Source organism: Haplochromis burtoni, unplaced genomic scaffold (genome assembly GCF_018398535.1).
Source record: "Haplochromis burtoni strain Fernald_Lab_line unplaced genomic scaffold, NCSU_Asbu1 Contig_577, whole genome shotgun sequence".
NCBI classification, from domain to species: domain Eukaryota; kingdom Metazoa; phylum Chordata; class Actinopteri; order Cichliformes; family Cichlidae; genus Haplochromis; species Haplochromis burtoni.
Genome location: NW_024582938.1, coordinates 128636 through 141640, shown reverse-complemented (window position 1 = coordinate 141640; position 13005 = coordinate 128636). Strand labels below are relative to the sequence as shown.

General features: G+C 42.3%; 1 protein-coding gene across 11 annotated transcripts in view; it reads right to left on the bottom strand.

The window, feature by feature from the left end:
- The window catches only part of LOC102306604 (RNA binding protein fox-1 homolog 3), a 131313-nt gene that overhangs the window by 49027 nt on the left and 69281 nt on the right, over positions 1–13005 (bottom strand). For 7 of the 11 annotated variants that reach the window (XM_042214507.1, XM_042214505.1, XM_042214502.1 and 4 more), the window contains exons 3-6: positions 11706–11759; positions 4988–5080; positions 3497–3557; positions 272–325 (exon numbers count right to left, since the gene is read on the bottom strand). In XM_042214507.1, the coding sequence (XP_042070441.1) occupies positions 272–325; positions 3497–3557; positions 4988–5080; positions 11706–11759 (262 nt within the window). The remainder of the gene's footprint in view (positions 1–271; positions 326–3496; positions 3558–4987; positions 5081–11705; positions 11760–13005) is intronic. The other 4 variants (XM_042214503.1, XM_014329626.2, XM_042214504.1 and 1 more) reach the window with 2 other exon arrangements.

Genomic DNA, 13005 nt, shown 5'->3' with positions numbered 1-13005 from the left:
CACACACACACACACACACACACACACACACACACACACACACACACACCAGATTGCACATGCAAGATACAAAACACACCCAAACCAACACTAAGTGCAGCTAGGCATGCATATATGGACACAAAACTTTGTATTCTCTTTAGATTGGATTTAGTGGACAAGGTAGATGGTCACATATGCTATTCATTAAAAAAACACATAAGGAAGTACATTAAAAAAGGGTGGCTGGTGCTATATATGCTTGATCTCTGTGTGATTTTTTTTCTTTTACCTGCATAAAATTCAGGACCATATACGGCTCCAACCATTGGATTCAGCTTCCAGCCTGCACAGGAGACACACATGCAAGCAAAACCGCACACACAGGATAAACGTTAGCATTGCTGCATGAAGCTGCACCTCTCTGCGGCTATATAACAAACCTTTTCCTTTGAATCACTTTGCTCTTATCTTTTGTAAGTGCAAATGCATCATTAATTAGAAACAGAATCACAACCCTTTAATTGTCATTAAACATCGGATGTTCAACAAAATTAGAAGCAACTCTCTGGTCGCAGCATTTAGAATAAAAAACAATAAAAAACAAATAATTGCTAACAATAAAAACAAATCTAAACAAACCAACTATGCAGATGTGCAACGTTTATACAAATGTGTTGCTCTGAAATATTGCACTCGTCTTGTGTGGTGGTGATGCGAATGTTTATGTGTGTGTCCTAGCCTTTTGTTTACCAAAGACAAATAAGAATGTCTGGCGGAGCAGTCCTGGGATGGTGATGAGGTCAAACATGTGAACAGCAGTACTGCATAGAAGGAACCTGGCAGTAGCACAGGGGGTAGAGCAGGTTGCCTGTTAGGTGGAAAGTTGGTGGTTCAATCCCTGGTACTAACCTCACGGTGTTCTTTGTATCCACTGGAGTGTGACTTTTAGCTAGAATGCACCTCCATAGAAATAAAAAGTGCTTCGGTGAATGAGGCAAGTTGTATAAAGTGCTTTGAGTGCTAATGCAGACTAGAAAAGCACTATTTAAGAAGCAGTCTATTTACCATTTTTTGCTCTGTTGATATGAACTATTCAGTCTTTTTCCAATCACAGTGAAAGCTTCGTTCGGATTGCAAGCAATAAGTTAAATCCTTTCTGCGAACACTCTGCCAGGACTGAGGTTCTGTTGCCTTCTCCAGGTGGAGGCCTCTCTGCTCTCACACCTGAGTGCTTCATAGCTGAGTGTCTGAGCGGAGGCATCACTCCAGGCCAGAGAGGAGCCAATACCCCAAGTGGAGTTTAAGTATTTTGCATTTCTTTCATGAGGGAAGGGAAAGGGGAGCGGGAGAATGACAGACTGATTGTGCCACACCTGAAGCCACTGCATTGGTCTGTAGTGGAGAAGAGAAAGCTGAGCATGAAAGTGAAGCTGCTGATTTACTGGTCAAGCTACATTCCAACTGCCAACAATGACTACAAGCTGTTCAGCTGCGTGGCAGGCACTGTAGGACCCAATTGCAGGACTCCGAGACAACAGACTAACTTAGAGAGACAGCTTTATTGTTATTTAGAAACTCTAAAAGAAATACAAAATACAATACTCAGAAAAGGAAGAAACTCGGAACTCGGAACTAGAAAAAGGTGGAAACTCTGAGGGAAAACTTGGAGGACACAGGGATACAAGAGGGAGAGCAAAGGAAGACTCAGACAACATGCTGTATACACAGCAGGTAAATGGATAATACAACTGAGAGGCACCATTAATAAAGACCATGAACCGAAGACTGTGGAGCTCAAACATAAAACGAACCAATAGAACAGGAGCACTACAAAAACAACCAAAAATGAGAAAAACCCTAAAACATCCCAAAAACTCAAAAATCTGAGTCAGTGATCCACAGACCATGACAGCTTTGGAAAGTGGCCGAAAAAATTAGATTTCAGATTAAAGTGGAGAAAATTAATTTTCTCTGAAGAGTGGCTGAGCTCTTTCTTAGCAAGAGTGTGATGAGTCAGTCATTTTGGAGGGACTTAAACAGTACAGCTGTTTGGGGATCTGACCAGACAATTTTTCTCTTCTTTATTTTTCTTTATCACAAATGTCATCTTTCTTTCATGTTCTGAATGAAAAAAGAAAAAGTAATTATTGCACACAAAGTTAATTTGCTAAAAAAAAAGACATTGAGGGTGACTGACTGTAGCGCAGGAAGTAGATGGGGTTGCTGGTTCAAACCCTGGCTGCCCCCAGCCTGCATGCCAAATATCCTTGAATAAGATAGTAACCCCTCTGATGCAACTGAGCGAACTGTAGACTTTACAAACAGTGGATGGTCCTCTAGAGCAAAGGTGTCAAACTCCAATCTTCGATCAATATTAGTAGGTCATGCATGCTGCAGTAGCAACCCCTAACCCTACTCAAGTAAATTTAAATACATTTAAGTAAATGTTAAGTGTTTGGAAAATGTACTTCTAAAAGTACTTTTATTGCACCATGTTCATTCAGTCATGAGCTGCTGTAACATGGATCAAATGGCTGAACTGTCACCTCAGCATGCAGAGTCTATACAGTCTTGTAAATGACCTACTAATTTAATTAGATGTGCTGCTGCAGGGACACATGGAGAAGTTTCAGGACCCCGGCCCTCGAGCACTGGAGTTTGACGCCTGTGATCTAGACAAACACTGTGCAAACCCCACCTCCCCCACCGCCGCCCCAGCATACATACTGGAGGTGTTCTGCGACACACGGTGATCCAAAGCCACACATATTGATGGTAAATGTGAAGTGGGCTTGATAGTAAAAAACTTTGAGGTGACAGACTGAAGAGACTACCAATAAAGATGTGTGATGTCAGGGCTCACTATGGCTCTGCACAAATAGGACAGAGGTGTGGTGTATCTGTAGAGGTACTAACACGTCTGACCACTCCCCCCCCATTATCTGCTTTCTTTTCAGTGCTTTCTCCTTCCATCATCACAAAAGTGTGTGTAAGGGATGGAGGAGAGAAGCATGTACTCTAAAGGCCCTTCTCTCCCTGTTTATGAATGAGTCCTGGCTCTTTTTATTGGCTCTATTCCTTTATCCATTCACTGTGTCATCTATCACAGCATCATGCTGTGTACCACATTCTCCATCTACTTGAAATCGCTCCTCTCAGCTCTGATGGCCCTTTCTCTTTGCTGCTCTTTTCTTTTACCTTTTTACCGTCCATACGTGCTTTAGATTTCAGTTTGCTATTTGTGTTTGGTTTAATGCAAAATGTAATGCCTCTTGACAAATATTGGTTTCATTAATCAAATGTTAATTGGTTTGGCATTAAGGCACAATCTGGTGCATATTTGTATCTTTTAACCTTCATTCCACTCAAGCTTAGTCTATGAAAGGCTAATTGTTTACTTCTCCTCTTAAACAGCTCAAAAAGGTTCTTGTTAAAAACAGCGAAGAAAATGCAGAGAACTCATGATCAGGAGAAGAAGACATGAGAGTGGTAAAAACATGAATGGAAACTTTACCGTTTGTGTAAGGGTTAGCCATCTTTTTGTTCGTCATTACTCTGGCGGTGGCATTGTTCACCTGTCAGCAGACAAAAAAAAGGTGTATAATAAGACAGTGTAAGATATACAAAATTAAACATACACAAAAAAGCAAAAACTGAGCTTGCAATTAATAACTGCTAATAAAACCACTCTCCATGCAATGTTGGTATTTTGTCAATTCAACAAGTGAGGGTACATGCACTCAGTCTAATTGAAAGAATCAATCATAACATTCAACATCAGATAAAGAAAAAGAAAAAATACAACAGGGAGAAAAATTTATAAAACAAATTGTTGTTTCAATGTCATATCTTAAAATATTTTGGGGTTATTTATGTTTCAAAATGCAGTTTCCATAATAATGTTAGTGTTCCTGTTTCTCTGATATGCATGCTGCTAATTCCACTGCTTTGTAATACTAAACAACATCTGACTTATATTCCTTCAGAAGGATATAACTCGCGTTAATGAAGAGCGCACTTATGAATACGGAAATTAGTCCCCTGTTCTATCCCCACTAACCTGTCAACTGATCACATGCATCTGACTGTCTCAACAGTATTAGGCTGCTCCACACAACAAAACCTGTAATGCTGGACAAGTTCAGCCCTGAAAAATGATTCTGAAGAGGAAAACAGATGTTTATGACGCAGGGCTGGCATTATACACATTACACTAATCTGTGGTTGTTAGCTGTTTCATTATGTATCTTCTAGTTCAGAAAAAACTGTAATGACGGGTAACAAGATTAAAGCCTGAATATCACCTGTGATTTATTTTTACCTGGTCCCATTTCTATCTAAGAGCATAACAAGTTGAACTCACCCTCGTACACCTTTCATGCAACTGCCCGAATATCAGTTACAAGTATTTGCAACAAACTGGATGTAAATTGACAGATATTCCAAGTCAGTATTTTCAAAGTAGAAGAACTTCGCGTTTAGACATTAGTCTTAAATATTTTAAAACTGAAAATTATGAAGCGTGAAAAGACTGCGAAACTTAAACTTGAGGTGCCAAGGATAAGGAACTACCGGAGAATAGTTTTAACAAGGAGCAAAGGACTAGCAGTGGGAAAATACTGTAAAATACATATTTCTAACTTAAATAAAACACAAACACATAACACAACGAAAAAAAGAAAACAAATCTCATGCACATGTCACAGGCACAAGTATACGTGAGAGGAGGCAAAATGTATCAAAAACACTACCACAGTGCTGAATCGGTGTCTTTCTCACACACGCACACTTACGGATCAGGTTCAGCATGCAGCGTTCAAGGTGCAGCAGGCAGGGAGAGAGGTGGAGGAAATGATGAAAGAAAAGAAGAAAGGGGTGGAGTAAGTGAGGAAAGTGGGGAGTATGTCAGGAAATATTAGGCAAGCGAAAAAGGGAAAGAGATTCAAGGGGAGGAGAAGGGGAACAGCAGAAGAGGGGGAAAGGAGTAAAGGGAGACAGGAAGCACCTCTATTTTTCGTCCCTCTACGATTGTACCATTTAGTTTCTCCCGTGCATGGTCAGCATCTGCACTGGTTTCAAATGTTACAAACCCAAAACCCTGCAGTGGCCAGGAGGTGGGGTTGAAAAATCAAGCAACAAAAGAAGGACGTCCAGAAGTAAGATGATGAAACAAACAGGAGAAGATAGAGAGAAGAAAAAGACATAAAGGACAGATGAGAGAGCTTCAGGTCTGAATCACGCAGAAAAGCCAGAGAGACGTCACGCTGATCACACAAATATGGGAAACAGCTGGAGTCACACTGAAGAAAGGTGGAAACACAGGACTTAGATGTTCATGTCATTATATATACGTGTGTTGTTGTGTGTGTGTGTTTGTGTGTACATGCGTACGTGCGCATAGTTCTGTTCACTTCATTTCAGTTTTATTTATATAGTGTTAAATCACCACAACCATTGCCTTGAGGTGTCCACAAATAGAGATAAAACAGAGAAAACCCCAACAATCATACGACCCCCCATGAGCAAGAGCTTTGGCGGCAGTGAGAAGGAAAAACTCCCTTTGCACAGGAAGAAACCTCCAGCAGAACCAGAGTCAGGGCAGGGCGGCCATCTGGCACGACTGCTTGGTTGTGAGGGGAGAAAGACAGAACCAAAACATGGTGTGGAAAAGAGCCAGAGATTAATAATAACTAATGATTACATTCAGAGTGATGTGTAAGCACATAGTGAGTAAAATGATGAATTAAAAAGAAACAGTGCATCATAGGATGCCCCTAACAGCATAGGCCTAATGCAGTGTAACTAAAGGAGAGCTCAAGCTCACCTAATCAAGGCCTAACCTAAAGTTTTATCAAAAATGAAAGGTTTAAACCCAATCGTAAAAGTGGAGAAGATGTCCAAAGTGCGAGCTGCTATCACAGAACAGGGGTCTCAGTGTCATACTTAGTCTTGTGGCAGGCAGGATGTAGGACCCAAATGCAGGACTCGAGACACGTGGGGATGAACTAAAGGAGGCAGCTTTATGGCGCTGTGAAAAACTCAAATACTAAATACAAGAAACAAAGCATAACACCTAGAAACTAGGAAACCAAGAACCCAGGAAACTAGAAACAAAGAAACTAGAGATTAGGAGTTGACGAGAAACAACAATGGAAAACAGGAGCACTGTGAGGTAATGATGCGACAACGGGCAGAGGAAAACACAGGGCTTAAATACACAAGGGAGTAATGAGGGAATGAGACACAGGTGAAGAGCACAGCTGGTAATCACACATAACGAGAAGGAGGGGAAGCAAAAGTGAAAACAGTGAATATGGAGCCAGACTGTCAAAGTAAACCAGGAAACATGAGAAAAGCATAAAGACGCAGACGTGACATTGAGACATGGAGACATGACAGACTGGGGACACATGGAGACAAACGTGACGGGACATAAAATGTGCAACATGGAAAGGCATAGTAACAGAAAGCTAAAGACTAGAAGCTAACATACACGAAGAACAATAAGAACCAAACCCATGAATAACACTAAATCAAAGAATATAAATTGATAAAAAAACACAACACTGGGTCACAGACACAGTACTGTGACACTGAAAACTGAAGGCTCTGCCTCCCGTTCTACTTTTAAACACTCCTGGAACCACAAATAAGACCACAGTCTGAAGCGAAGTGCTCTGTTGGGGTGATATGTTATTATGAGATCAATGCGATGAGAAGAATTTTAAATTCAATTCTGGATTTATAAGTGAGCCAATGAAGATACGTCAGTATAGGAGAAATATGCTGTCAGTATTCTTTCTGTAACATTTTGGATCAACTGATGTCTATTAGACAGATATGATTCAAACCACCACGACACAGTACCTGTTATACCTACAGCGTGCTATAATTGCAGAAATAAAATATAGACAACAGTATCGAACGCTGCACTGAGGTCTAGCAGGACAAGCACAGAGATGAGTCCACTGTCAGAGGCCATAAGAAGATCATTTGTAACCTTCACTAAAGCTGTTTCTGTGCTGTGATGAGCTCTGAAACCTGACTGAAACTCTTCAAATAAGCCTCTGCAGATGATCTGTTAGCTGTTTGACAACTACTCTTTCAAGGATGTTTGATATGAAAGGAAGGTTGGAGATTGGCCTATAATTAGCTAAGACTGCTGGGTCTAGAGATGCTTTTTGAGTAAAGGTTTCAATGCTGCCAGTAACGGCAGGACTTCTTTGAGCAATCTGGCAGGATTGGGGTCTAAAAGACATGTTGATGGATTAGTGGAACTAATTAGTGAAGTTAACTCAGAAACATTTAAATTTTGTTTGTGAAGAAGAAAAGAGCAATTCAAATCTTCCTGGTAGAAGAGAGGGTTATTTCTCTGCGCCTTTGGGTTGGGGAACGGGTTATGATGGTCGTCTGTGCTTATCAGCGAATGATGGTTCAGAGTACCCGTCCTTCTTGGAGTCCCTCGGCAGGGTGCTGGAGGCTGCACATGAGGAGTCTGTTATCCCACTGTGAGAGTTCAAAGCTCATGTGGGCAATAACAGTGAGTCCTGGAGGGACATGACTGGGACAATCGGCCTGCCAGATCTGAACCTGAGCGGTGTTTTGTTACTTCTGCACAAACCACAGTTTGTCCATCACAAACACCATGTTTGAGCATGAGGGTTACATGTGGCCAGCGGTCCCCAACCCCCGGGCTTCGGACCGGTACCGGTCCGTGAGTCGTTTGGTACCGGGCCGCGAGAGTTGAGGTTCAGGTGTGAAATGTATAGTTTTCAAGGTTTTTTATCAGTTTTCAGCATTATTTTGTTATCGTTTTTATCGTTAACTCGATTTTCCTGGGTCTTTTCACGTGTGTTATGAATAAATCTTCTTTTTTTCGGTACCGGTACTAGTTTTATTTTGTTGTATTTATCCGCAACACCTTAAAGGCCGGTCCCTGAAAATATTGTCGGCCATAAACCGGTCCGTGGCGCAAAAAAGGTTGGGGACCGCTGCTCTAGGCCGCGGGTTAATGGTCAGTTTTGTAATTGTATCAACAGATCTGGGGCCATATGTTTTGGACACTCAGGTAAAGAGAGGGGCTGAGTTGTCAACTGATCGCCACCTGGTGGGGAGTTGGATCAGGTGGCAGAGGAAGATGCTGGACAGACCTGGTGTGCCTAAACATACAGTGAGGTGTGAGGAGTGAGTCAGTGCCTGTTGTGGTGATAACTACTGAGCCAAATGGTGGACACCAGAGGTGAAGAGAGCCACCAGACTGAAGAAGGAGTCCTGTTGGGCTTGGTTAGCCTGTGGGACTGTGGAGGCAGCTGATAGGTACTGACAGGCCAAGTGGAGCACTGCTTGGGCAGTATCTGAAGCAAAAACTCGTGTGTGGGAGGAGTTTGGAGAGGCCATGTAAAAGGCTGCCTCAAAGAGATTCTGACAAACTGTCAGGCAACTCAGGAGGGGGGACTCATTGTCACTTTGCAACAGTGAGTTGTTAAGAGCCTGTTTTGACAGAGTGCTTTATTTTTAACTAAGTGCGGAGTGCTGTGTGGAGCGCAGCTGAGTTCAACTGAGAACATTGTTGGGCAGTGCGAGGAACACTTCACGGACCGAGATCCCACTGGCACATCTTATGTGGAGGAAGTAGAGTCTGGGGACAAGAAGGACAAGTCGTCTGTCTCTGGGGGTGAGGTCACTGAGGCAGTTACACAACCCCTTGGTGGCAGAGCCCCTGGGGTGGATGAGGTTTGACCTAAATTCCTGAAGGCCCTGGATGTTGTACGGCTGTTTTAATTGACATGCCTCTACAATGTTGAGTGGAGATCAGCGGTGGAACCTCTGGGTGTGTGCCAACTACAGGGGGATCACACTCCTCAGCCTCCCTGGGAAAGTCTATGCCAGGATGCAGGAAAGGAGTGTCTGTCCGTTAATTGAACCTTGGATACAGGAAGAACAATGCTGTTTTCGTCCTTGTCGTGTAATACTGGAAGAGCTCTTTATCCTCTCAAGGACACTTGGGGGTGCAAGGAAGTTTGCCCAACCAGTCTACATGTGTTTTGTGGAGTTTCAAAATGCATTCAACCATGCCCCTCGGAGTGTCCTGTAGGAGGAGCTTTGACAGTATGGGGTGTCTGTCCCATTGTTATGGGCCATTCAATCCTTATACAACCATTGCAAGAGCTTAGTCCACATAGCCGGCAATAAATCGGAGCCATTTCCAGTGGGTGATGAACTCTTCCAGGGCTGCCCTTTGTCACCGATTCTGTTCATAACTTTTATGGACAGAATTTCTAGGTGTAGCCAAGAAAGGCTTCCACTTGGGTGGTTTCAGAATCTCATCTCTGCTTTTTGCAGACGATATGATTCTGTTGGCTTCATCAGGCGATGGCCATTCACAGCCGACTGTGAAGCAGTAGGAATGAGAATAAGCACCTCCAACTCTGAGGCCATGGTCCTCAGCTGGAAAAGGGTGGAGTGCCCACTTCAGGTCAGGGACAAGTTCCTGCTCCAAGTGGAGGAGTTTAAGGATCTTGGGGTCTTGTTCACAAGTAACAGGAGAACAGGAGATTGATAGACAGATTGGTGCTGTGGCTGCAGTGATGTCCGTCGTGTTGTAGAGAGAGCTGAGTGTAAAAGTGAATCTCTCATGTGACAGGGATGCCTCCTGGGCACCTCTCGTGTAAGGTGTTCAGGGCAAGTCTCACTGGGGGGAGGCCCCGGGGCAGACCCAGGACATGCCGGAGAGATTATATCTCTCGGCGGGCCTGGGAACACCTTGTACCATACCACTACATTAAAGGAATGCTTGGCTCAACAGAGCCCCGATTTTTGTGTCAGTCTGGCTACAAGAGAAACCGATCAATGGTACTTGAAATTGTACTTGCTCATAGGTGCTCCAATGATAATTGAGATTCTCTCTCCAATAGTGTAGGATCTTTCTCTTGCAATCAAAAGCACCTTGAGAAAACTTTTGCTGTCAAAAAGTGCAACATAAATAAAACCGAAGTGAACCTGTAGCTCCACCTTTAGGTTTAGACCAGGGGTGTCAAACTCATTTTACATTGCGAGTCACATTTAGCCCCTTTGATCTCTTTCTGTCAGTGCAAAAAAGATACATATTTAACAGTTTTTCTACATGGTGAAGGAAAATTTGCTATGACAAAGAACTCTTTGAACTTTAACTGTACAAAATAAATGTGTAAAATTACAGAAAAAGTTTTGGTAGCTCATTACGCGGAACTATACAGTTTTTTGTTTTTACTTTTATTTTTTTTGTAGTTGTAAAAAAAAGAGACATTTCAACAGAAACTTTTCTGTTTTTGCACAAAGTTACAGAGTTTTTATTAGAGACAGAGCTAAGTGTTTTTTAATTTGGCATAATTTGCAAAAGTTGAAATTTCTTTGGTGTTTAATAGCAGAAATGAGTCTTTCTTGTCAGATGTAATTTCTGGGGGACAAAAAGAGCGACTGACAACACTGCACACAGCAGTGGATTGGGGTGTATTAAGCAAGCAAATAATGCAGAAAATAAAGATTTTTGGCGGGAATTAAACTGAGAGATAGAGCTGTGCAGGAATTTATTGAGGGGAAAGGAAGAAAGCAAAAGTAAGAATGAATTCATTACAATGTTACTCAAAGATGAAGTGTAGTTTTGATCTTCTTTGCTGCTGGTTCAGTGAAACCTGCAGTTTCAGAATCAGTAAAATGTCAGCACCTGACTGCATGTCCATATGTGTTTTGCCGCGCTTTGTGTTTACATCTTCTTGTGGAATCTGTACCTGCTCTTTAATCATTTGCTGTTTTAGCTGTTTGGTGGTTGTTGACATGGTTTTGTGGGCTTTTAGCTGAGATTCTGATGCTTCTGTGGATATCACACTTCTATAATGGAATAACAGATCTGATGGTTCATCCTGTTAAACCACATGTTCTCGCTTTCGCCTCGCTATCGGTGGCATTGGGTTCCAACAAGTTAATTGTTTATTGCCTAATTACTGTCTGTAGTATGAATGGTCATGGGAGGTTTTTATCAGTAGGAAAAGCTGTAAAACTTGAAAATACAGTTAAAAGTCCAAAACCCATGCTTGTGCTTGTTTGTGATTAGCAGCAAATCAAACAGGTTAAGAATAAAAATTGCTTCAAGTGGTCTCTTCCTCACTTGCTTATTGGGACTGCTGTCGATCCTGCACTTCTCCACAACTGGTGCTGGTACATTAAATTCTGTTCAACAAGGTGCACGAGCACACAGGGGAAGTATGGGAGGAGGTTGGGTTGGACAATCCAGTGTTAGGAATACATATGGACTAATAGGCTGCTTTCAGTGTGCAGTGACTGGTCTGTAGTCTGTACAATTAAATCGAGAAAAGAATAAAAAATCATATTAACCCATCGGCTAACAAATGCGTCAGCATACTGGGCAAATACGCAGTATATAAGATTACCAGTCCAGTTCTGCCATGACACGAAGAATACTAGAATCCTACTGTCATCTTAAAAAATAGCAAAGATTCATTGTTTGTCCAAATGTACGGCAGGTAAGTAAAGTACTGAAGCCGCCCGGAGGAACATGTCGCTGATAGGACAGTAATTACTGTTAGGCAGCAGGAATGAGCTGTGATGACAATGAGAGAAGTGAAGGACTGCAAGAGAAACACAGGAAACGGGACAAATACAATCAGCAGGAACATTTTATGTTTGTTTGAGGTGTGTTCGTGAACGTTTTATTACATTGCACTTACCTTGGAGCCTCGTTCATTAAAAATAATCTCCACGTCTAAAATCTTTCCAAATTGCTGAAGAAGGGAAGAAGGTGGGCGGGGCATAAAGACAGAGAAAGAAAGACGGAGAAAATAATTAGACTATAACACAAGAAATACTTTATTTATGTTTAGGAAAACCCCCTACTGCTTTCTCCAGCTGGAAAATGAAGTATTTTAAAACCATCTTTAAAAAAAGACAAGTAGTCTGTACCAATAGTAGCATTAGGAAATTATCCATTCACTCTTAGTGCTGTTTAATGATGTGTTTGGTTGATCATAGTAATAAAGAGGTTTGAGTGAATATGTCTGCACTCGAGAAAAATGAGCACCGTGGGAAGGTAGTAGGCAGTTGAGTAGCAACACCCCATCATGGCTATTTGTTTTCTTAGTATGCATACCACCACTGCAACTGCCTGCCAGATCTCACCTAATCATGCATTTGGCTTCTACAGCTTCCCACATAGCAAAATGGATCTGGCCCACACAATGTGCTTACACATGGCCCAAATATCGCAAAGAATGATGGCCCTTTGGTGGCCCACATCTGGTGGCCAGTGGTGACCCACACATGGGCCAGCACAAGGCCAGGTGCAGACACACTGCTGGCCCTGTGCTGGCTCAGAACAGTTTCAGCTCTGGCCCCAGATGTCAGCCTAATGTGTACCTTAATCAAGCCATGTAATAACAACATGTGCCAGAACATAATAGTGCAAAAGCAACATGACAAATCTCTGTTCAGACAGTGAATGGACTGATTCTTATATAGCACTTTTCTACTCTCACAGATTACTCAAAGTGCTCTATACAACATGCCACATTCACCCAAACACACACTTTCTCTAAACTGAGTGCTTCACGACTACATTCATACACATTCATACTCTTGACATGCAGACTGGAGGAGCCAGGGATCGAACCACTAACCATCCAATCAGTCAGTGACCTGCTCTACCTCCTGAGCTACAGCTACCCAGTAGTAAACATGAGTAAACCCTCACTAGGTTTTGGATAAAGTGTACACTCACAAACCTGTTAAACCTGCATTTGAAACGTTGGCTACCATAGCAGTATAGTATTGCAACATGGCATTTGGGTCTTCTTACTAAAATAGGAAAATAGGAACATAAATAGTGCCATCATTGCCAGACCTGAATGGTCAAATGGTGGAGAGTCCCAGATATACAGTAAACCTAGTGGAAGTAACCCCCCACAGAGGGACAAAAGGACCCCCTGATGATCCTCTAATCGCCTGAGCCAAGGTGTGAAACTGGGCGTGGGT